The sequence below is a fragment of the Myotis daubentonii genome, chromosome 7 (genome assembly GCF_963259705.1).
Source record: "Myotis daubentonii chromosome 7, mMyoDau2.1, whole genome shotgun sequence".
NCBI lineage: Eukaryota > Metazoa > Chordata > Mammalia > Chiroptera > Vespertilionidae > Myotis > Myotis daubentonii.
Genome location: NC_081846.1, coordinates 31,729,670 through 31,755,757, shown reverse-complemented (window position 1 = coordinate 31,755,757; position 26,088 = coordinate 31,729,670). Strand labels below are relative to the sequence as shown.

The window sequence follows — 26,088 nt, the reverse complement described above, 5'->3', positions numbered from 1 at the left end:
AGTGAAACCAAAAAACGGAAGGGACATCACCCAGAACCACAGGAACGCTGGCTGAGTGGAAGTCCTACAGCTAGGAGGAAAGAGAAACGCATACGGACACTCAGAGGAGGCGCAGTGCTGAAGTCAAATTCTGAGGTGCGGAGTGCGCGGAGTGGGCTGGCGGCGGAGGGCGCGGTTGTTGTTTTCAATCGGGAGGGAGTCGCAGACTCTGAGCACCAGATCCGGGCGAGTCTTTAGGGACCCAGACTCAAACGGGAGAAACGGGACTGTCTGGCTTCGGTCAGAGCGAGTGCAGCTTTCTCTCCGAGCTTTGCAGCGGGTGCTGGGACTCAGAGAGGCAGAGCCCCTGGGGACAGGACTGAGAGCCGCCATAACTGCTCTCTCCGGCCCACGCTGTTGATCCTGTTCGACCCGCCCTGCCCAAGCCCTGCACAGAGGCATTTGCCAGATAGCCCCAGGCAAAGGCATCTGCCGGATAGCCTCAGGCAAAGGCTAGATTAGCACCTCCCTAGAGGACAGAAGTTCTCTCACTGCTGACCCAGCTGATTCTCATAGCCACTTGGCCTGGAGGTCAAACCCTCCCTGGAATTAGCTACAACAATCAAGATTTATCTATAAGACTGCGAACAAAGACCACTAGGGGGTGCACCAAGGAAGCATAACAAAATGCGGAGACAAAGAAACAGGACAAAATTGTCAATGGAAGAAATAGAGTTCAGAACCACACTTTTAAGGTCTCTCAAGAACTGTTTAGAAGCTGCCGATAAACTTAATGAGATCTACACGAAAACTAATAAGACCCTCGATCTTATATTGGGGAACCAACTAGAAATTAAGCACACACAGACTGAAATAACGAATATTATACAGACGCCCGACAGCAGACCAGAGGAGCGCAAGAATCAAGTCAATGATTTGAAATGCGAGGAAGCAAAAAACATCCAACCGGAAAAGCAAAATGAAAAAAGAATCCAAAAATGCGAGGATAGTGTAAGGAGCCTCTGGGACAGCTTCAAGCGTACCAACATCAGAATTATAGGGGTGCCAGAAGATGAGAGAGAGCAAGATATTGAAAACCTATTTGAAGAAATAATGACAGAAAACTTCCCCCACCTGGTGAAAGAAATGGACTTACAGGTCCAAGAAGCTCGGAGAACCCCAAACAAAAGGAATCCAAAGAGGACCACACCAAGACACATCATAATTAAAATGCCAAGAGCAAAAGATAAAGAGAGAATCTTAAAAACAGCAAGAGAAAGAAACTCAGTTACCTACAAGGGAATACCCATACGACTGTCAGCTGATTTCTCAACAGAAACTTTGCAGGCCAGAAGGGAGTGGCAAGAAATATTCAAAGTGATGAATACCAAGAACCTACAACCAAGATTACTTTATCCAGCAAAGCTATCATTCAGAATTGAAGGTCAGATAAAGAGCTTCACAGATAAGGAAAAGCTAAAGGAGTTCATCACCACCAAACCAGGATTATATGAAATGCTGAAAGGTATCCTTTAAGAAGAGGAAGAGGAAGAAAAAGGTAAAGATACAAATTATGAACAACAAATATGCATCTATCAACAAGCGAATCTAAGAATCAAGTGAATAAATAATCTGATGAACAGAATGAACTGTTGATTATAATAGAATCAGGGACATAGAAAGGGAATGGACTGACTATTCTTGGGGGGGAAAGGGGTGTGGGAGATGTGGGAAGAGACTGGACAAAAATCGTGCACCTATGGATGAGGACAGTGGGTGGGGAGTGAGGGCGGAGGGTGGGGCGGGAACTGGGAGGAGGGGAGTTATGGGGGGGAAAAAAAAGGAACAAATGTAATAATCTGAACAATAAAGATTTAATTTAAAAAAAATGTGACATCCATTGGCTGCCTCCTGTAGATCCTCTACTGGAGATCAAGCCCACAAACCAGGCATATGCCCTGACTGGAATCTTACCGACAACCACACCACCACAACGGCCAGGGCTAGAGCATATGGTTTTTTAGGTGAACTAGAGACACCTCATAGTTAAGGGTGTCAGACAATGACATATGTCTGCACTTGATCCTATGACAGTAGAAAGCACTGAGAGGGTTTCGAGCAGGGAGGTGACATGATCCAACTGGTATTTTAGAAACAATAGTCTGGCAGTAGTTTGTAGATTGGATTGGGGGGGAAATACATGAAAATGCATTTCAGTGCAAGAAATAACAGGGCTTGGTGACTGACTGGAAAGGAAGATGGGAGGTTGGTCATGAAGGTCAATGCCCAAAGAGACAAAGCCCTCAAGAATTTTGGCACCAAAATAATTTTGCCAAAGCTGGAATCCTTGAGAATAAGCTATAAATGACTTCATGCAGACCTCATTTCTATGAATTTCCTATACCTCCCAAAATGCAGACTCCACTAGGCCAGTGGTCAGCAAACTCATTAGTCAACAGAGCCAAATATCAACAGTACAACGATTGAAATTTCTTTTGAGAGCCAAATTTTTTTTATATATATTTTATTGATTTTTTACAGAGAGGAAGGGAGAGAGATAGAGAGTTAGAAACATCGATGAGAGAGAAACATCGATCAGCTGCCTCCTGCACACTCCCCACTGGGGATGTGCCCGCAACCCAGGCACATGCCCTTGACCGGAATCGAACCCAGGACCCCTCAGTCCGCAAGCCGACGCTCTATCCACTGAGCCAAACCGGTTTCAGCAAGAGAGCCAAATTTTTTAAATTTAAACTATATATGTAGGTACATTGTTATTAACTTAATTAGGGTACTCCAAAGGCTTAGGAAGAACCACACTCAAGGAGCCAAAGAGCCGCATGTGGCTCACAAGCTGCAGTTTGCCGACCACGGCTCTAGGCAATAGTCCTTTCTGGTAGTCTCCTCCCCTTGCTTTATATTCCACCAATTTCTCCCCAGCACCACCCAGTCAGAAAGCTCCTTTCATTCTAAACAAAATCCCCTCCCTTCAGGAGCTCTTCACTGAGGATCCCTCCCATCTGCCTTCCACACTGAAACCTGACCCGCCCCCAAGGAGGCCATTTCCCTAGGAACCCTGGGGAGGACAGCTCTTTTGTCCTCACCTACTCTAAGGGCCAAGCTCAGGACGCCAGTTTGATAGGTGAAAATTTGCATTTCCCCTATGTTTTGGATAGTATTCTTTTGAGCTTGTTTATCTTTTTCATATATAAGTGCTCCTTATGTAGCAAAGACCCTGTCCTTTTGTTTGCTGTATTATAAATATTTTTCTAGTTTTTCATTTGGCTGAATTTTATGACTCTGAAGTATAGAAGTTATTCTATATTTTTATTTTCTGAAATACTTTTAAAATTAAATTTAATTCAAGTAATACACAAATACATTCTTCTTATAAAAATTTAAAACCACTTGGCTCAACATCTCTTTTGATCTCAATTCCCAGCCCTTGTGTCCTCCCTCTCCTGCTGAAACCACTCAGGTTCTGAACTTTTTCTGTGGAATTATGTATGCTTTACTCTTTTAATGATTTCTCCTTTTGTTTTTCTGCTTAGAGAGGCCTTCCTCATTCGTAGGTCTTATAAATATTCGTCTATATTTTCTTTATATTCTAACTGTTGTGGTCAATTGGAGTATATTATAGTAAGCAATGTGAGATAATTAACCATTTTTCTTCACTGATTTGGATTTTAGCATATATTAAAGTCAACATGTGTTGGGATCACAGATAGGTGATCAATCTGCCAATTTTTGTGCTAGTACCACACTAATTATTGTAGCCTGACTTAAACTTTAGTGGACTTCCCACCTCTGCCACCTACATGTTCTACATTAACCTCTTTTTTTTTTCCATTTCATCCTTGAGGTACTTGAAGGCCCTCCCAGTTAGCATCCTCCTTCACCAGACTGTTATCAACAGTTTTCCTCTCCTCTCTAAAATAAAATCAATTTTCTCTCTAAATTCCTTAATTTTTATAAAGTACCATTGTTTTCCTAGTTACTCTGGTTCAAACCCACCGCTAGCTTGTTCATAACTCAGCAGCTCTCTCCACAACTATTAACTCTTCTGCATCTTCTCCCCACCTTGAAACCAGTAATTCTCAGGGTGAGAAAGAAATCCCAGTCAAAAGAGGCCCCTCCTGGCCTCTCTTTGCTTAATTTCCCTACTGAAAGTTTCGTTACATTACTAGAATATCATTTACTCTGATACTACTAAGGAAAAACCGAGTGATAAGGTCTAAACATAAGTAAAACAGCAATGGGATATTGAAGGCCATAAAGCAGCGGTTCTCAACCCGTGGGGCGCGATCCTTTGGGGGTCGAACGACCCTTTCACAGGGGTCGCCTAAGACCATCGGAAAACACATAGATAATTACATACTGTTTTTGTGATTAATCACTATGTTTTAATTATGTTCAATTTGTAACAATGAAAATACATCCTGCATATCAGATATTTACATTACGATTCATAATAGTAGCAAAATTACAGTTATGAAGTAGCAACAAAAATAACTTTATGGTTGGGGGTCACCACAACATGAGGAACTGTATTAAAGGGTCGCGGCATTAGGAAGGTTGACAACCACTGCCATAAAGAAAAGCATAGCCTTACAGTCTTAAATGTTGTCTTAGAAAGTAGTAGTGTGGATATACATATGGGTGTCTTTGTTTATTTTGTTATTTTGTTTATTTTTAAGCCTCATTTTGAAATAATTTTAGCTTACAGGAAGTTGTAAAATGGTACAGTGAGTTCCCATGTATTTTTCATCCAATGTCCCTTAATGATAACATCTTACATAGCCATAATATATTATCAAAATTGGAAATAAACATTGATATGATCCCATTAACTATTGTTTTACCTGGATAACATATTTTAGAATTACCCTGAGAGTTCATTTGTTGAATAACCAGCAAAACAGTCATGTAACCAACCAGCTGCTTTTCAGCTATCTTATTTACAGTCAGAGTCAGTAGATGTGTATTAAAAGAAATGAGATGTTGAGCAAAGAACAAAGGGTAGCCCTGGCTGGTGTTGTTCAGTGGTTAGAGTATCAGCCGGTGCACCAAGGGTCTTGGGTTCGATTCCTGGGTTGCAGGTTCTATCCCCGGCACCAGTTGGGGTGCATGTGGGAGGCAACCAGTTGATGTGTCTCTCTCACATTGATGTTTCACTCTCTCCCTCCTCTTTCTTTCTCTTTCTCCCTCTTCCCCCTCCCTTCCACTCTCTTTAAAACTCAATGGAAAAAATATCCTCAGGTGAGGATTAACAAAAAAAAGAACAACAAAGGGTAACAAGCTAGTGAAATTTTTGTCAAACCCAGCTCCACAAAATTTCCTTCTGAGGGACATTTCTGTGTTCCCCAAGGAGCCAACTGAAAGTTTCATGGAATAGCAGATTTCTCCTCCTGTTTGGTGTGTTCTGTCTCCAGTTTTACTGTTTCCAGGGGAGGAGCCAGGAGTCAAGTTAGTCAGGGGAGGGAATCCATAGCCTCTGCTGTTGTTACAAGTCAAAAGCAAACCCTGTCGCCCTCATCTGTGGCTGACTGAGACAAAGGAAAATAATGTAACAGGAGCAAATTGACATTAGCCATCTCTGCCAGCAGTTACTAATATAGCAGTTTCAGGTTCTCTTGGTCAAACAAAGTTCATGCTGCCTTAAAAGTTTGCGGTAGATAGTTTGATCTTGATCCTTGCTTGAGGCAATATTGAAAGTTATACTTATTATAAGGTGTCATTGATATTACAGTGATGTATTTCAGGGTCTTTGGATTTAAAAAAAGGAAAAAAGGTAACTTTATAAAGACATGAAAGGAATTTTTTTAAAGAGAGAGGTATTGTGAGGTAGGTAAAGATATATTATGGTGGTATGACAAATTAAGTTCTAGTTTTTAGGGGGTTCAGTATCTGAAATGTGAGTGTGTCTAAATGGGGTATAATCTTTAAAAGTTGTTATCATCTAACATGATTGGAATTCTTCCCTATCACAGTGAAGACTTATCATGGCCTTAGGAATTCACAGGAATAGAAATTCACTTACAACTCTCAAATTAGGGCTTTATCAGAGAAAAGTTACTCCATTCATTAAAAAAAATTCATTTAGTACCTTTAAAACAGTATATTCCTACAAATCTTTGTAAATCATTTAATTTCCAAAAAGAATCGTTATTTTCACATGACTGTGATATTGCTAAACTTAAATCCACCTGCATAGAAAAGCATTCTCTCTGGGCTGTTACATTAAGGCATCTCACGGAATCTTAGATGTAATACCTTTTTCTAGCTAAATGTGGGCATTCAGATGAGCAGCAAACAGATATACTCACTCATTTCTTTAAAAATATGTTTTTATTGATTTTTAAAGAGACAGGAATACAGAGATAGAAACATCACTGAGAGAGGAACATCATCAACCAGCTGCCTTCTGAACACACCCCCACTGGGGATTGAGCCTGCAATTGCCCTGACCAGGAATCAAACCGGCAACCTCTGGGTTCCTAGATCAATGCTCAACCGCTGAGCCACACTGGCCGGGCCCTACTTATTCATTTTTAAAAGCTAGCAATTTTCTAAAAGTAGTATGAAAATATAAAGGAGACTGATTCTGCTGTTTATTTATAATAATATCCCGTTTTAAAATTATACCTTTGCACCTGCTCAAGTTTCATGATAATAGAGCTAATGATCTTGGCTTTTCTGGCACAGCTTTAGGAATGTGCCCCCATTTTGAATTTGTAGCATCTTTAGTGATTTCTATTTTCCAAAGTTTATAACTCTAAACTGTTCTGAAAATGGTAGGAAAGGATTATCTGTAGAATTTGATTATATTTAAATAGACTAAAAATAAGAATCAAGTGCTAAATAAATAAAAACTATATAATAGCCCTAGCTGGCTTGGCTCAGTGGATAGAGCATCAGCCTGCTGGGTCCCAGGTTCAATTCCGGGCAAGGGTACATGCCTGGGTTGCGGGCTCCATCCCCAGTGTGGGGTGTGCAGGAGGCAGCCAATCAATGATTCTCTCTCATCATTGATGTGTCTATCTCTCTCCCTTCCTCTCTGAAATCAATAAAGAAATATATTTTTTAAAAAAACTGTATAATAACTCTAAGGCAGTGATTTTCAACCTTTTTCATCTCATGGCACACATAAACTAATTATTAAATTCAGTGACACACCAAAAAATATATTTTTTGCCAATCTGACAAAAAAAACAACCTAGGTATAATTTTTATTCATTCACACTGGATGGTTGTTGTTGTGTTGGCTGTTGTCATTTTTTTATTTGACATTCTAAGGGAGAAGAGGTCAGTGCCTCTGACTAAATAGTCAGGTATCACATGTTTTAAAAATTCTTGGGGGGAAAAATGTAAAATAAAATTTAAAAAATAAAATAAAAATTCTTGCAACATACTGGTTGAAAATCACTGCTCTAAGATACTGTTAATAAATGCCATGGACTTATTAGGCAGAAAGGCATCGCCACAAGATAAATGGACTTTACAAAGTAGAATTTTAAAAAATACTGATTAAAAAATTAGTTCCACCCTGGTAGAGTGGCTCAGTTGGTTGGAGTGTTGACCCATATAACAAAAGGTTGCAGGTTCATTTCCCAGTCAGGGCACATATCTAGGTGGCGGTTCCATCCCCTGTCGTGGTGCGAATGGGAAGCAATCAATGGATGTTTCTCTCCCCCCCCCCCCCACTTCCTCTCTCTAAAATCAATAAACAGTCTCTGGCTGGTGTGGCTCGGTTGTGCACCAGGAGGTTGCCGATTAGATTCTGGTCAGGGCACATGCCCAGGTTTTGGGCTCGATCCTCGGTAGGGGGTGTGCAGAAGGCAGCTGATCAGTATTGCTCTCTCACAATGATGTTTCTCTCCCTCTCCCTTCCTCTCTCTCTAAAAATCAATAAACTATTATTTACATAAATAAGATAAGAAAATAAACATATCCTCAGGTAAGGATAAAAAATTAGTCGCTTTTTTTGCCTTAATTCAAACAATTCTAAAATGAAAATTATTCCTAAGAAAATATATCCTATAAAAAATTAACATTGACTATCCTTATGTAGAGTACCTCAAACCTAATAATTTCTAATAACTGTTCATCCTTCTTACCTATATTACCCAAAAGAAAAAGAAAAATCTTTGCTATGTCCTTTTGGTACAGTGGAAAAGTTACTGACTGACATGATCAAATGCCAGGAACTCAGCCAAAAATTTCCTGCTTTTGCTATCAACTTAATGAAAGGTAACGCCTCTACCCTCAAGAAGCCTATAATCAAATTAGGGAGGCAGTAACTAGTACACAAAATGCCTGCTAACAGCACTTTGAGAGTTAAGAATAAGGGGAAGTGTTATCGGGAGCAGTATAAGAAAATCAGACAGGAAGAAGACAAGAAATAGGCATTGGGGGTGGAGCCATTTGGCAAGTGGGAACTGATTTTTTAAATGTTAATTCTTTTAGGGAGGTAGGATTATAGTGTCTGTTTTAGCCAGGAGGTACAAATATGAGACCTTGTAATTCTGCCCCTGTGTTTAAAGAAGCCTCACACCTCTGCCTTTAGTGAAATAAAACCAACAATGCCAAAGTTGGCATGACAGAGCTGTGGCAAAGCCTTCATCAGGAAGTTACTGTATATTAGAGTAATGAGATCATATCATCACTAGAGAAAAGCTTCCAATGAGAGAAAGAAATTCAAGTAACCTAAAATATGAAAAATTAGATCTGTCTTTGGTTAATAATTAAGAAGTAATTTTTAGCCCTATCCAGTTGCTTAGTGGTTAGACTTGAGCGTCTGCCTGCAGACTGAAAGGTCATGGGTTTGATTCTGGTCAAGGGCACATACCTCAGTTGCAGGCTTGATGTGTCTCTTTCACATCGGTATTTCTCTGTCTCTACCCCTTCCTTCCACTCTCTCTAAAAATCAATGGAAAAAAATATCCTCGGGTGAGGATTAATCCCCCCCCCCAAAAAAGTAATTTTTATCAGTTATTTATGCTTTTATTTTAAGTTAATGGACAGATTTTTAAAATTTTCAAACACTATAAAAGGTTATACAGTGATAACTAAGTTCCCCTCCTGCAAAAAAAAAAAAAAAAAGTTTCTTTTAGTTTAAAAGCTGGAATGTGTTTTTAAATCCGATGGAGGAATAAATTATATATTAAAAGAACTAGGAGGCTCTTTAGGCTTTAAGTGGGAGGAATAAGACAATGACATAGTAGCTCTGAAGTAAGACTCTGGCAGTCTGCAGGTTTTGGTCAGAGAAGGAAGCGACTCTAAAGGCTTCTGGATTTTTTTGTCATATTAGATCTTTCCCACTCGCACTCACTTTTTCCCTTAGTATTTTTCTCCTCCCTCCCACCTGCCTTTCTCTTTTCTCCTTGTCTCTCTCCCACCTTCCCTCTCTCCCTCCTTTCCTTTCTTCATTTTTAAAATCTTAATCTACCTGAAATACATTTTAATGAAAGGAGTGAGATAGAGATTTAATTTCTCTACATGGCTATCCTTTTGTTTCAACACTATTTAATTAATAGTTCATTGTTTTGCCACTGATTTAAAATGTCCCTATTAACATGTACTAAATTCCCTATGATTGTGTTTTCTAGGTGAGCTTTCTATTCTCTTCCATTGATCTGTCTGGTCATATTCAGCATTACACACTGTCTTAATTACTATACTGTTGTAAGTTTAATATCTGGAAGGACATATTTGTTACTTGTTTCTTGTTACTGTTGTTTTTTTTTTTAATAAACTTAGTCTTTTGTTTGTTTGTTTGTCTTTATTGTTTAAAGTATTACATGTCTCCTTTTTCCCCGATTGACAACCTCCCCACCCCCCGCCGCAACTCCCACCCCCGAGGGCAAGCCCCCACAAACCTAGTGTCTGTGTCCATTGGTTATGCTAATATGCATGCATACAAGTCCTTTGGTTGATCTCTAATCTCCCCCCTTTCCTGCCTTCTCTCTGAGGTAGGACGGTCTGTTCAGTGCTACCTTGTCTCTGGATCTATTTTTGTTCATCAGTTTATGTTGATCATTATATCTCACATATGAGTGAGATCATGTAATATTTATCTTTGTCCAACTGGCTTATTTCGCTTAGCATAATGTTCTCCAGGTCCATCCATGCTGTTGCAAAAAGCAAAAGTTCCTTCTTTTTTACAGCAGCATAGTATGCCATTGTGTAGATGTACCACAATTTTCTAATCCACTCATCTGCTGATGGGCACTTAGGCTGTTTCCAAATCTTAGCTATTGTAAATTGTGCTGCTATGAACATAGGACCGCATATACCCTTCTGATTGGTGTTTCTGGTTTCTTGGGATATAGTCCTAGAAGTGGGATTGCTGGGTCAAATGGGAGTTCCATTTTTAACTTTTTGAGGAAACTCCATACTGTTTTCCACAGTGGTGGCACCAGTCTTTGTTACTCTTCTTTTAAGAATTTTCCTGGTGATTCTCATACTTCCATATGAACTTTAGAATCGGTGTATCGCATTTTTAAAAAATCCTATAGTTACACTTATTTGGAATGCATTAAATTTACATTTTTTTTTACAATTTTACATTGCATTAATTTATGGAGTATGACATCTTTATGACATTAATTTTTTTCTATTCAAAATTAGGGTGTGCTTTTCCATTTTTTTAAGACCAGTGGCCCAGTGCACGAAATTTGTGCATGGGGCAGGTGTGTCCCTCAGCCCGGCCTGCACCCTCTCCAATCTGGGACCCCTTGGGGGATGTCTGACTGCTGGTTTAGGCCCGATCCCAGAGGACATCGGCCAGTTGGACATCCCTATTGCAATCCGGGACCACTGGCTCCTAACCGCTCACCTGCCTGCCTGCCTGATCACCCCTAACCATTCTGCCTGCCAGCCTGCTCGTCCCCAACTGCCCCCCCCCAACCAGCCTGCTCGCCCCCAACTTCCCCCCCCTGCTGGCCTGATCACCCCCAACTGCCCCCCTGCCAGCCTGCTCGCCCCCAACTGCCCCCCCGTCAGCCTGATTGCCCCCAACTGGTCCCCCCACCGGCCTGATTGCCCCCAACTGGTCCCCCCTGCTGGCCTGCTCGCCACCTACTGCCCCCCCCCCCCCCCCGCTGACCTGCTTGGCCCCAACTGACACCCCCCCTGCTGGCCTTCTCACCCCCAACTGCCCATCCTGCCGGCCTGATTGTCCCCAACTGCCCCCCCTGCTGTCCTGCTCACCCCAACTGCCCCCCCTGCCGGCCTGCTCACCCCCAACTGTCCTCCCCTCCTGGCATGATCGCCCCTAACCACCTCTGCCTCGGCCCTGCCACTATGGCTTTGTCTGGGTGGCAGCTACGGAGCCAGCTGGGGCGCTGGCTTGGCTCCATGGCTCCGGCCAGCGTTGCCATCTTTGTTGCGTCAATTTGCATATTCCCTCCTTATTGGCTGTGGGCGCCTCCATCTTTATCGCGAAGTGGTGGTTAATTTGCATATTACTCTTTTATTAGATAGACTATTTTTGTGTCCCTCAGTAGCATTTAAAGTTTTTCTAATAGAGCTTACAACTTATATATGTTTATTCCTAAGTATTTAACTTTTTGTTGCTTTTGCAGATGAAATGTTTTCATTCTGCTACATTTTCTGATCTTTGTTAATATACAAGGCATATATTTCTTTTTGTATATTCATTTTGAGCCCATCAATTTGATTTGTTTATTATTTACAGAAGGTTTTCATTTTGGGTTTTCTAGATATATAATCCTATCACTTGCAAATAATGATAATTTACTTTCCCTTTTCTAATTTTTATATTTCTTATTTTTTTCTTTTATAGTTATATTGCCTAGTACCTCCAGAATAATGTGTTCTCTGTACTACTTCTGACTTTAAAGGGAATGCTTCTAGTGTTTGTGTTTCCAGTAAGCATGAATCATGACTTACTTTACACATAGCACCTTTATTCTCCTGGCTCAATATTTCTTGACTCCTTTTCTCCCTAAATACAAAATGTTTCTTTCAATCCATTGTTAAAAACTTACATTCCTCTTCCATCACCTAATACTTGTCTTTAACTCTACACCAGCCAATGACCATAAAACTCAGGATATACAAGAATGAGCAAACTAAGGGAGACTGAACTGCTAATGGTTGAAAGGATTAAAAGCTATATTTTACCTGTGAATCACTTTCATGAGACTGAATGAAATCAGAGTTGCCATTCATTTGAGCAGTTGGATATTTATAGAAGTGCTTAAGACTTAGTTTTTCTGTCTTTTTACAAATAAGTTGTTTTTCATTTCGTTAAGAAAAAAGACAGAGTAATTTTTTTAAAGTTGCAATAGAAACAAGGATGAACTTTAATCTTTGGAGGAAAGGATAAGAAAGATGATGGCAGAGCACCAAGAATAAGATGGTTGTTTTATTGTTGCTTTATTCCTTATCATGGGAAGGAGGCAGCAGCGGACAGAGGGACAAGCTTGAGCTTCACAGTCTGACCATCATTCCAAATCCTGGGCTGTGTAACTTTTTAGGGAACTTAACATCTGCCTTATTGCTTTTCTCTTAGTCTCATCACACAATGAGAAACTCTGCTGTTTTTTGGAACAAGTTTTGCTGCACAGTGTTTATGGCAAAGGTGTTTTCTTCTCTCAGTGGTAGAAGTGGACTAGTCACACTTGATATATTTTAGAGATTTTCTTGGGGTGATATGGATGGCTTTTCTCTGCAGTTGGTACATCTGGGAAAATTATACCCAGCTTCTGCCAATGATAATTACCATGTCATTGTTAGTCCCATTTTCCTCTGTCACAGTTGCCTCCACAGGGGTCCTCTTTTTTTTTTTAATATATTTTATTGATTTTCTACAGAGAGGAAGGGAGAGAGATAGAGAGTTAGAAACATCGATGAGAGAGAAACATCGATCAGCTGCCTCCTGCACATCTCCCACTGGGGATGTGCCCGCAACCAAGGCACACGCCCTTGACCGGAATCGAACCCGGGACCTTTCAGTCCGCAAGCCAACGCTCTATCCACTGAGCCAAACCGGTTTTGGCCACAGGGGTCCTCTTAAGGTAAAGAAAGTTTTCTTCACACCTCCTTTAATCAGCTTGCCTGATGTAGCCTTGTGGTGATCATAACACTTGATTGGGTCAACTCTTTTGATTTTGCTGGCTCTTCTGACAAGAGACTTCAAACAAGTGTCCAAGTGGAGCACAGAGAGGTGCATGAGCGCATGGTGAAGTCACTGTGCCTAGATGAGAATGGGGTATTGCGAGGGTATGAAGTGGAAAGGGAGACTGGAGAGATGTTTGTGCCACAGAGTAAAGAACTTTAAGTGCTAAACTAAGAAGCTAGGAAATTTTCTCTGAAGTGATATGACCCAGCTTTTTAGGGATGTAATTTTAGGGATGTAATTCTAGTCACAATGTATCCTATATAATAAAAGCATAGTATGCAAATTGTTCCTTCGAGTGGGAGTTCGTCTGGGAGTTTGACCAGGGGGCGGGGCTGGCCGGGAGAAGGAAAGGAATACCCGGCCGGAAGCCGCTAGGGACCCTACCAGTGCACAAATTTCATGCACTGGGCTTCTAGTTAGATTATAAAGACTAGACAAGTGATTCTTCAACTTTATTGCATGTAAGAATTGCTTTTCAAAATGAGCATTCCCAAGCCTCTAGAGAGATTCTAATTAAATAGGTTGGAGATGAGGCCTAAGAAACAACATTTTTTTTTTTTTTTATCTTTTAAAGTATTACATGTCTCCTTTTTCCCCAATTGACCCGCCCCTGCCATTCCCGCCCCCCAGGACAAGCCCCCACTGCCCCAGGGTCTGTGTCCATTGGTTATGCTAATGTGCATGCATACAAGTCCTTTGGTTGGTCCCCTCTCCCTTGCCTTCCCTCTGAGGTTGGAAATTCTGTTCAGTGTTTCTTTGTCTCTGGATCTATTTTGTTCATCAGTTTATGTTGATCATTATATCTCACATACTAGTATGAGTGAGATCATGTGATATTTATCTTTGTCCGACTGGCTTATTTTGCTTAGCACAATACTCTCCAGGTCCATCCATGCTGTTGCAAATGGTAAAAGTTCCTTCTTTTTTATAGCAGCGTAGTATTCCATTGTGTAGATGTACCACAGTTTTTTAATCCACTCATCTGCTGATGGGCACTTAGGCTGTTTCCAAATCTTAGCTATTATAAATTATGCTGCTATGAATATAGGGGTGCATATGTCCTTTCTGATTTGTGTTTCTGGTTTCTTGGGCTATATTCTCAGAAGTGGGATTACTGGGTCAAATGGGAGTTCCATTTTTAACTTTTTTTTTTAAATATGTTTTATTGATTTTTTACAGAGAGGAAGGGAGAGAGATAGTTAGAAACATCGATGAGAGAGAAACATCGATCAGCTGCCTCCTGCACATCTCCTACTGGGGATGTGCCTGCAACCCAGATACATGCCCTTGACCGGAATCGAACCTGGGACCTTTCAGTCTGCAGGCCGACGCTCTATCCACTGAGCCAAACCGGCTTCGGCGCATTTTTAACTTTTTGAAGAAACTCCATACTGTCTTCCACAGTGGCTGAACCAGTCTGCATTTCCACCAGCAGTGCACGAGGGTTCCTTTTTCTCCACATCCTCTCCAGCACTTGTCGTTTGTTGATTTGTTGATGATAGCCATTCTGACAGGTGTGAGATGGTACATTGTTGTTTTAAAGAAACAACATTTTTTTAAAAATATATTTTGTTGATTTTTTACAGAGAGGAAGGGAGAGGGATAGAGAGTTAGAAACATCGATGAGAGAGAAGCATCGATCAGCTGCCTCCTGCATACCCCCTACTGAGGATGTGCCTGCAACCAAGGTACATGCCCTTGACTGGAATCGAACCTGGGACCCTTCAGTTCCTAGCCCGATGCTCTATCCAGTGAGCCAAACCGGCTAGGGCAAGAAACAACATTTTTAACAAGGTCATCAAACTACACTTGGCAAAACAATGGGCTAGAGATTGAAGGAGAGAAATTAGTTGGAAAATCATTATATCAACAATATAAAAGAGAAATTAAGAGATCTAGCTTAACAGCAAGTGCCAATAGTAGGGAAAAAAAATCATTGTTTTCTAGTGATTTTCTTAGGAGTCAGGCAGATTTGGTTTCAGAGACCACTGTAGACTGAGTAGTCCTAAGAATCTGAGGTGGTGCCACAAGCTAGGACCTGCGGGTCTGAAGAGTTAAGGGGAAGAGCACTTGTGTGGGCATCTCAGGCAGAAGAGACTCTATAGTGCATTGGAGAAAGAGAAAGGAGTCCATTGTGGCTAGAGCATTGTGACTGAGGGGGTCTTGTAAACTGTGCAAAGAACTCAAAATTGTTTTAAGTGCAAAAGAAAACAGGGATTGACATCTATTTTCCAATTTTAAGAAACGACTTCCTTCTGTGAGGAGAATGGATTAGAAGAGGAAGCAAAAATAGAAGTAAGGAAAACCATCAGGAGGTTGATAGAAAGATGATAAACAAATAATAATAACTAATAGATAATGTACTGAGCACTGTTCTAAACACTTTACATGAACAATTCATATAAGTTTGCTATCCAGTTAGCACCCTCTTTCATTCTCAGAAGTACCACAGTTTGGATGGTAAATTACAGGAAACTGTGAATCAGCCAATTAACATTTTCACAGTCTTCCTCCTCTTCCCATCAATTCCAAGTCGTTCTATGAAAGGCAGTAGCTAAGACAACTCCTATAAGCCAGTGTTATGTTAAAGTAGGAAACACTGGAGTCTTATCCTAAACTTGCTGAGCTCTTCTGTTTTGTTCCCCTCTGCCTTGGAGCTGTCTCTTCATTCTGTTTGTCTCTTTTTCTGAGTATTATTTTTTTCTTTCACTCTTTATGTCAGCCGTGGGCAAACTACGGCCTGCGGGCCGGATCCGGCCCATTTGAAATGAATAAAACTAAAAAAAAAAAAGACCGTACCCTTTTATGTAATGATGTTTACTTTGAATTTATATTAGTTCACACAAACACTCCATCCATGCTTTTGTTCCGGCCTCCGGTCCAGTTTAAGAACCCATTGTGGCCCTCGAGTCAAAAAGTTTGCCCATCCCTGCTCTATGTCCTTCTCTCTCTCCCTCTGTGTGTGTTCTGTGTTTCCTTCCTTTTTCTCATCTTTGCCTTCCCTGTTGCCTCTCTCTACTCTCTTCCCCTCCCCTGATCTCCCTCATTGCTTCCTCCTCCCTCAACAGGCCAGTGAGGTAGTGGCATGCACAGTGCATCTGTTCTGTTTAATATACACTGAGTGGCCAGATTATTATGACCACCCCATCAGTACTTCGTTGGGCCTCCTTTTGCCTTCAGTACTGCGGCGATTCTTCCTGGCATTGACTCCACAAGATGTTGAAAGGTGATGCGAGGAATCTGACACCAGGCCTGATGAATACCACTGTCCAGTTCTGTCAGATTTGATGGTTGTGGAACCAGCTGCCTGATGGCTCTTTTAACTTTGTCCCACAAATGCTCAATTGGATTGAGATCTGGTGATTATGGGGGCCACCTAAGCAAGGTAAAGTCTCCCTCATGTTCTTGAAACCACTCCTGCACAATATGAGCACCGTGGCATGGCGCATTGTCTTGTTGGAAGAAGCCATCTCCATTGGGATACGCCATCAACATGACAGGATGAACTTGATCAGCAATGATACTTAGGTATGTTGTGCTATTCAGACGTTGTTCCACACGAATTAAAGGGCCCAAATCATGCCAGAAAAACATGCCCCAAACCATAACACTGCCCCCACCAGCTTGAAGGGTTGTACTCATGCATGTGAGGTGCATGCTTTCATGCTGTTTCTGCAAAATTCTCACTCTGCCATCTGCATGATGTAACTGGAAACATGATTCATCGGACCACATGACTTTTTTCCAATGTTCGATTGTCCAATCCGTGTGTTCCTGTGCAAATTGGAGACGTTTTATCTTGGTAACTACAGACAGCAAAGGTGTTCGAACAGGCCTTAGGCTTCCATATCCCATACGATGCAGTGTACGGCTAATTTGCCTACAAACGTCAGGTGATCATAATAATCTGGCCACTCAGTGTATAAAAACAGATGTGAACCATTTCCATTTAAAACTAATTAAGATTCCAAGAGCCAGTGTATCATTCCAAAATGCTTCTAGATGGTTATTACAAAATATTTTAAATCCTTTATTCCAGTCCCTGCATTCACATCTCTAGAGGAAATCTCTAGATGAATAGTACCCCATTCATCTAACTGGTTTCTTCCAAACCCCATGCCTTCCCTTCCCACTCTACCACCATCTCCATGAATGCCTTTTCTACCTCAGATCTGTCCCCAACTCCTGCCCTGTACTGAAGTTATACCAGATCACATCTGTTCTTTAACATAAGAGGACTTACATAACTTTCCATGGTGAGCCAAGTCTCTTTTTCTTCCATAATGTTTATCTTCATTTACTTAATCTTTTTAATCTTTCCTAAGGCTTGACACTTTACAACTATTGATTTTGCTCTGAAGTTTATTGTTTTGGCTCTGAAGCTTATTTTAAAGACTAGGGGCCCGGTGCACGAAATTCGTGCACTGGGTGTGTGTGGTGGGGGGAGTGTCCCTCAGCCCAGCCTGCCCCCTCTCACATACTGGGAGCCCTCAGGTGTTGACCCCCATCACCCTCCAATCGCAGGATCGGCCCCTTGCCCAGGCCTGACGCCTCTGGCTGAGGCGTCCGGCCCGGGCAGCGGGGACCCACAGCTGCAGCGGCCCCACAATCGTGGGCTTCACTTTAGGCCCAGGCAAGGGACCCCTAGCTCCTGGGACTGCCAACTTCGACCGTGCCCAGCTCCCATCGCTGGCTCCACCCCTACTTCCTGCTATCACTGGCCAGGGCGGAAAAAGCACCTGATTCTCTGATCATGGCTGGGGGGCAGGGCAAAGGCGGCCCCAGGGCCGCCTTTGCCCTGCCCCCCAGCTCTTAGCTCCCCCCTGGGTTTCCGATCACTGTCAGTGGCAGGGGGCTTCTTCCTGCTTTCCCTTTCGCCTCCCTGCATTGTGCCTACATATGCAAATTAACTGCCATCTTGTTGGCAGTTAACTGCCAATCTTAGTTGTCAGTTAACTGCCAATCTTAGTTGGCAGTTAATTTGCATATAGCCCTGATTAGCCAATGAAAAGGGTAGCTCGTACGCCAATTACCATTTTTCTCTTTTATTAGTGTTGATGCTCTTGCTTTTACATATGAGAGTGCTTCTTTTGTCTGTCTGGTAGCAAATAAGAGGCCACCAAGGACAGCTTTCCCCTGAGCCATGGCATCCCAGTCGAGGAGTGTTCCTTTGTGCTTGTCCTGTGCACAAATCACAGGGAGCTTTTTTTTTTTTTTAAAGAAATAAACAACAAAGATATATTCAAGGGTCTTAGAGTTTGTAAACACAATTAGGCAAAAACCTAGAAGTGTGCTGAAGAAGAAAGGAAAGTTATAAGTTCTTATAGAGACTAATCAGTTCTGTATTCTTAGTTGGTCCAAGACACTTATCAGTTGGATGTCAGGCGGTCTGGGTGATGGATGCTAGGTAGTCGGGTCATGTAAGACCTGGCTGACCCAGAAGGTGGTATTTATAAATAGTCCTCCAGGCCCCCTCCTTAAAGCTTGTCTACTTAATCCTCTCCTCTCTCAAGATTGGAAGTGACTTGCCGTTTGAGTCTTAAAACTCAGGCTCTTTTTCTCTGAAAAATCTGGTTGGCAAAAAACTGTCAAACAATAATGTTTTCAGCCAGATGATGACCAGCCATCAAAGCTTACCTTTCATTTCCAACATTTTTAGCCAAATATGCTCCCTCTTTAGAGGACCAGCTTTTCTTATTATTATTCTAAGACACCTACCTCAATAATTTTTTTATTTTTACTAGTAGGCTATCACCGATTTCTATTTTTATGATTTATAAGGCTGTTCCCAAATGGCTACATCTCCACTATGAACACAGAGCCTTCCTTTTCACCCTTTAAACTACAGAATGTGGAGGGGCTCTAAGTGTCTTCTAGCCCATTATTGTTGGATGGAGCCCTGTTTTTATTTCTTTAATTTTGAATTATTTATTAAGGCTTTTCTTTGCTGATCTGGGCCAGTGACAATCATGCTTTTCTGGAAGCTGCTAGGTCTGATCCAGTTGTTGCTTTGTGAGGGGAGCTCCTTCTCCAAGGCTTTTATTGCTGTAGTCTTGCCCCCACTTGAATATGAGCCTGGAACTTTAGAAGTAATTTTATTTTTATTATTTAAGAAAGGCTGGCCCTAACCAGTTTGGCTCAGCGGATAGAGCATCGGCCTGCAGACTGAGGGGTCCCGGGTTCGATTCTGATCAAGGGCATGTACCTTGGTTGCAGGCACATCCCCAGTTAGGGGTGTATAGGAGGCAGCTGATTGATGTTTCGCTCTCATCAATGTTTCTAACTCTCTATCCCTCTCCCTTCCTGTCTGTAAAAAATCAATAAAATATATTTTTTTTAAAAAGAAAGTCTGGTGTTCACTGTGGCTGGATTGGTACATAAGAGAATCTCTGTAGAGAAAGAATGAAAAGCATGCACAGAGGAGGTCGAATAGTAGTGTGTCTTCTGAAAACCTTAGGCTTAAATGTCTAAGGCCCTTCAGTTTATTTTTTAAATATATTTTATTGATTTCAGAGAGGAAGGGAGAGGGAGGGAGAGAGAGAGAGAGAGAGAGAGAGAGAGAGAGAGAGAGAGAGAGAGAGAGAAACATCAATGATGAAAGAGAATCATTGATCAGCTGCATTTTGAGCCCGCAACCTGGGCATGTGCCCGGGACCCTTCAGTCTGCAGGCCAATGCTCTATCCACTGAGCCAAACCAGCTAAGGCTAAGGCCATTCTGTTTAGATCTGAGCTCAGAATTGACTTGCTAGAGCAATAGTATCTATTGTTTTATTTCTCCAGTTGGGCAAGCTTTCTCTTAACCCCAAAAGAGACCCCAAAATGGGTAAACATATTTGTAGTAATTAGAATTGTAAGACATGACCTAAACAAGTATGTATACTTTTGACTTGCTTTTTAATTTAGTTGTTTAAAAAAAGTGGAGTTTAGAAATATGAAGCAGAGAGAAAACCACCTAGATATAGAAGCACAGCAGTACCTGGCAATGTAATGAGCACAGAAGGAGAGTTTGTTAGGAATGCACACTCCAGGCGGAGAGAAGCACAGCCAACACAACCTCAAAGCAGTGGGTTTTTGTGTTTGTCGGGGGGTGGGGGGGGGTGTTCACAAGCAGGTGGAGGGCACAGGAAGCTAGTATACCCATCACATTCAAGGCACTCTGCTGGATAACCTTTAGTTATCTTTAATAACTTTTCTTATATAGCAGCAAAATGTAGAAATAACCTTTCCAATGAGTTAAATGTAGTACCATTACATATACAGTGATTCTAAAAAACTGTGTTAGAACTAGCCACATTTAGAGTGTTGGCCTGTGGACTGAAGGGTTCTATTTTGGTCAAGGACACGTAACTTGGTTGCAGGCTTGATCCACAGCCCCAATTGGGGAGGGGAGGGTGAAGGGGTAGGAGGCAGTGAATGTGTGTCTGTCTCATATCGATGCTTCTCTCTCTGTGTCTCTATCCCTCCCTTCCACTCTCTCTAAAAAAAATCAATGGAAAAAAATATCCTCTGGTGAGGATTAACCAAAACAAAAACAAACAAAAAAAACTGTGTTGTTCAGGGTTCTCAACTGCAAGCTACCCAAACAGTGGGAAAGGCTCAAAGGCTCTCTGGGGCTTTGAAAACGGACTGGCAGTGGAGGACCAGGACCCACAGCAGTGGTCACATGGCAGGAATGGCCAGATTAGCACTACCTGCTGCCCCTCCCGAAGAACTGCTGGCTTTTCCTCAGGTCCTGTGTGACTACAGTTTCAGAGCCCCAGAATGAGGTACCCAGGTGTCTGAGCCTAGTTATATCCTTGCCTCCAGCTGCAGCAGGACCAGGAAAGAAGGTTCTGGATCTTCTAGTTGCTATAGTGCAAAGCAGTCACTGCCTCCCATTGGGGAAGGGAGGCTGCAATGTGCTGTTGGGAAGAGGATTTGGTTGCTAGACAGCAAAAGAAAAAAAAAGACATAAGTATGTCAACTATCTGAATTGAAGCTCAGTTTCTTTACAAATATTAACCATCTTCCCCATACTTAGCCATATTAACTATCTTCTCATACTTAGCTTCCATGCATGGATAATATTAATTTTCTTTTCCTTTAATCATTTGTCCATAGTTTTTAAAAACTAAACAACAACAAAAACCTTTGTTTTCATTTGAGCTGTTTGGTTCTGCTGTCAAAATGTATATTTTTCTAGATTTCTTTTTTTGTTCTCTGAGTGTCCTTTTTAAAAATATACGTATTTTTTATTTATCTCAGAGAGGAAGGGAAGACAGGGAGATAGAAACTTCAGTGATGAGAGACAATCATTCATCAGCTGCTTTCTGTATGCCCCCCACTGGGGATTGAACCCACAACCCTGACCAGGAATCGAACCATGACCTCCTGGTTCATGGGTCGATGCTCAACCACTGAGCCACACTGGCAGAGCGACACTGTTCATTTTTTACCTCTTTCTAGATGTGTGCAATCTTTGGGTTCTTATGTTGTAGATGAAAATATCTCCTCCGGGTTTCGTGCTTCTTCCTTTACATGTCTTATGGACTCGCCTACACAAACCTATTTACTTGGATGGCACTTAGCAGTTAGGCCAAGTACAAAGGAGCAGTCACTTTTAGTGCCTTATTTTTCCTCAATATATTTGATCAGAAATTGGATGAACCTCCGGGATGCTGAGACAGGGAAGATACTCTGGCAAGGAACAGAAGACCTGTCCGTCCCTGGAGTGGAGCATGAAGGTACTTTCCGACCCTTTGTCTGCAAAGCTCTTGATGACTGGGGAGCAGGGCCTAAGCATTAGGGAGTTAAGTCAATGCAGACTAATAGGAGGGTGAGCCCTGGAGGCACAGCACATTCATCTACATGTTACTGAGATTTCTAGTTTCTTAAGTTTCTGTCTCCCACTTCCCAGAACCCACTTTATGTTGAAATTTTAGCATTAGAATATACCTAAGGATATAAACTAAGACTCAACTTTTTTCCCCCAAATAAAATTTGCATTTTCATTTCCCTTAAATAAAAAGAAAAACTAAGGGGCTAAAACCAATAGAACAGAGTAGAGAGAAGGTGCCCTTTCAGCCCCTTTCCTGATGGCAGTAGCTAGCTAGGTAAGGCCTTTAAACGCACTAAATCTGATGTGCCTTGATAATCTTTCAGTCAAATACACTTTGCCAATTGGGGACCTCTTTAATTAAAAAGTATACTTCTGTTACTAAGGCATTCTTTGAAATTTAACGTAGAAAATGGGCTCTCTAAATCAGTTTCCAGAAACTTGAAGCACCATAGTGATGTGCTTTAATTTAGAATGGCTTCAGTATTTCCTTTTCTTTACCAGCCCGTGTTCCGAAGAAAATTCTCAAGTGCAAGGCAGTGTCTCGAGAATTGAACTTCTCTTCTGCAGAACAAATGGAAAAATTCCGCCTGGAACAAAAAGTTTACTTCAAAGGGCAATGCCTAGAAGGTATTCTGCTGCTCCGTGCCTGAAATCCAGGCTTAGGGTGACAGGGACAAAAGGCAAGACGCAATGAGCTATAAAACACTGCTTTAATAACATTCACTTTGCAACTCAGTTTGTGACAGGATTCCTACACCCTGCAAGATTGGGGACCCCCAGTGAGAATAAACAGAAACAAAGCTGGCACTATAAGGGGCTTTGAGCTCAACAAAAGGTTTCTGACTGTTTGGCCAGGCCATCGGTGCCTGCTTTGTCGCTGAGGTGGTATTGTAACACGGTCACAAGGAAGCTGCTGATTAGGGCCTGGTACAGTGCTCTCCATACAGTCTCACAGATTTGACTGGCAGGGCCACTCTGCATTGAGTTTTCACCATGAAGTATAAGAGTGCACATATGTGTCCTAGAGCTAACATTCCAAGTGAAAAGGCCTATTCTATACTTCTGTTCTATACCTTTATTTACATCCAGCCTTACTTCTAGGACAACTTTGTTCATACTATATTCACCCACTGGTCCTAGTTCTTTAGACTCCAGAGCATAGGGACTAGGCCTCTGATGTAGTTCAGAGGCCAGCCGAAGGGCGTCCTTTTTATGCCTCTGTCCTGGCAGGTTTCATTGGTGGTTCTCAAAGTAAAAAAGAGGCTCGCTCTGAAGGAAAGGGACAAGGAGCCCTGAGACTCTATCTGGGATGTCCACTGATCCATTTTCCTTCTTCCCACAGAATGGTCCTTCGAGTTTGGCTTTGTGATCCCGAACTCCACAAACACCTGGCAGTCCCTGATAGAGGCAGCGCCTGAGTCCCAGATGATGACCGCCAGTGTGCTAACGTGAGTGAGCAGGCCACAGGAATTGTGGATGTATCTAGAAGCAGGCATTCCAGGCAGGTGGGACTCATGGTCCTGTTCAGTGGGCAGGCAACCTACTTTAAAAAGAGGCTAAAAGAGTATCCAGGGGTATCTGACTTTACAGGTACTGACTTTTGTCATATGAAAAAGGCAGCATGATGGATTGGAAAGGATAGAAAACTTTAGATTAGACCTTTAGACTAAATTCCTGATTAAACTTGACTAAATATGTAATCTTGGACAATCTATTTTACCTCTCTGGTCCTTATTCTTCTCTCTAAATATAGAATTAATAATTCTCTCTCACAGAGGTGTAGTGAGAATAAAGTGAGATGACATAGAAGGAAGCTGGCATGTAACCTATATTATATTAAATCCATGCTAATTTCTTCCCTTTCCTGACTGCCAAACTTTTGGTACTCTGTACTTCGTTTGAATAGCCTTTAACAGAATCTGGTAAAGTCCTAATTCTGTTTTAGAGGATAATGTTTGGTTATAGTTTTTCATTATACCTTACCATTTTAATAGCTGTGTGTCCTACTCAAATAATAATTACTTTGTCCTTTGTCCAAAAACACTGTCAATAACTACCTACCTACCATTTTATCTTAGGAAAAGATATTTGTCTTTCAAAGGTTTTAGTAAAGTGCCTAGTAATGAGTTATTCACACAGGTAATTGTGTAATGTTGGATCATCTCTCTAAACAGGCCCTAAAGCCATGCTGAATTTGTAAATAGAAGTTATATATAAGTCTTTAGTAGTTTTTTAATTACAACAGTAGGTATTTTTATATTCTATAAACCAGTCAGATCTTGAATTATTTACCTATCTTATAATTAATTATCAGCAAAAATGTATCTTCTGGCTATTAATTACTCGGGAAAATACAGCGTAGTATGCAGAAGGGCATTTTTAAAATTTTATTAACCATAATCTGACTTCTTGGCCAGGCCTGATTTCTTTTAGGTACTAGAACCAGTAAGTCTTTGACAATATATTTAGGTTATTGAAGTCATATGTTACTTTTTAGAACCCTAAAACAGTACCTCTGTTGCCCGTAACTCGGTTCCCAACACAGATCTATCATTTGGGGTTCTTTCATTGCCAGCCATAGAAACTGACCCTGGCTAACATGACAGAAAGGGCTGAGCTCCTGGCAGCTTGAAGGATGAAGGTGGCAAAAATCTGTGGATGTTTTCCTCAAGGAGCAGCCATAGGGAAGGATCCTGCTCAGGGGAGAGAGCCTGATTGGCCCAAATTACGTCCTTTGTCCACCCTTTTGCCAGGAGAGCCACTTGATGGACCCTTGGTCTGGAGATGGGTGGTTCCCCAAAAGAAGAGCAGAGTGCTATTACCTGAAGTGAGGAGAACAGATGAAGGACAGACCAACCCACAGCAGTGTTGTAGGGAAAGACACCACCTCTGTGTATCAGAAAATCAGTATATTTATACGCACCCCTCTGTGCAGAGCATCTACTAAGGGCCTGAAGTGTACCAAGGATTAAGACATGCTCTCTCTTCTGATTTCTGAACTTGAGGAAGACAAACCTAGTCACATAAGTTTAATGTCATATTAGACTTCTACCCCATGTAGACACAGATTTGAATGTCCCCAAGCCAAGGTGCTAGGTGGGTATATGTCCAGGGCCCAGCAAACCCAGATTGAAATCACTTTCTGGAAATGAAATCTGTTGCCTAACACATCGCTCTTTTGCCGTCTCTTCTTACTCACAGTGGGAATGTTATCATAGAGACAAAGTTTTTTGACGACGATCTTCTCGTAAGCACATCCAGAGTGAGACTTTTCTACGTTTGAGAGAAGAATGTATTGCATTTTAAGAATTTGGGTTTTGCGGGGAACAGAGGAAACTGTTTACTTTTTTCCTCCACACATTTGATTTTTGACACTTCCACCCCTAATTCCCTCTACAACAAAACCCACCTGCGGCCACAAGGGGACCAGCTCTGCACTCAAGCTGCCATCTTCCACTGACCAGGCTAACTCCCCACCTCAGACCAGGGCAGAGGGCATGCCTCAACTCTTTCCCAGGGTAAACATGGGACAAACACACACCAGGAGCCAGTGCAGGAGCCAATGCTGTTCCTGTCATCCTCCCTGCCTCCTCCTTGGGTCCTACAGGGCACGCATCTTCTTTTGGCCCCTGGCTTTGGAAAAATTCATGTTCTTGACCCATATTTAGTCTTTTCCTACCTTTTCTATTTCATACATTCTCATACATTTAACTTGTAAAATAGACTGTGATATTATTATGTAATGAATTGAAATATGAATTAAAATATTCCTACAGTCTTTAACATGGCACTGCTTTCATCTCTCCTTTTTCTGGAACACAAACTTGGCTCCATGATGAGAAAAATGACATCTATCAGACCATAGGATCGCAATTCTGTTTTACTCCAGAGACCAGATGATAGATCTTATGGTTCCTGAGTGCTTCAGTTCCTGATTTCCAATAATATAAAACGTACCTGAACAAGACCAATGACCTTAATACTTGTCTTTTAGACATGATATTTAGTGGTTCTCTTTCACAGCATACATGCACCCTGTCTTTGTTGGTTTGTTGTTTTTAACTTTTTCTATTTCTTTATAATGTTCATTTGTTGAAGAGGTTTCCAGAAAGAGTAGATGTTCTAAGTTGGTAGGGCAGGGAC

General features: G+C 41.6%; 1 protein-coding gene across 2 annotated transcripts in view; it reads left to right on the top strand.

The window, feature by feature from the left end:
* Window positions 1-25,728, top strand: part of PDE6D (phosphodiesterase 6D) — a 54,297-nt gene extending 28,569 nt beyond the window's left edge. For both annotated transcript variants that reach the window (XM_059703523.1, XM_059703524.1), the window contains 4 exons: window positions 21,762-21,850; window positions 22,447-22,572; window positions 23,288-23,393; window positions 25,147-25,728. In XM_059703523.1, the coding sequence (XP_059559506.1) occupies window positions 21,762-21,850; window positions 22,447-22,572; window positions 23,288-23,393; window positions 25,147-25,228 (403 nt within the window). In that variant the 3' untranslated portion in view covers window positions 25,229-25,728. The remainder of the gene's footprint in view (window positions 1-21,761; window positions 21,851-22,446; window positions 22,573-23,287; window positions 23,394-25,146) is intronic.
* Window positions 25,729-26,088: the final 360 nt, after the last annotated feature.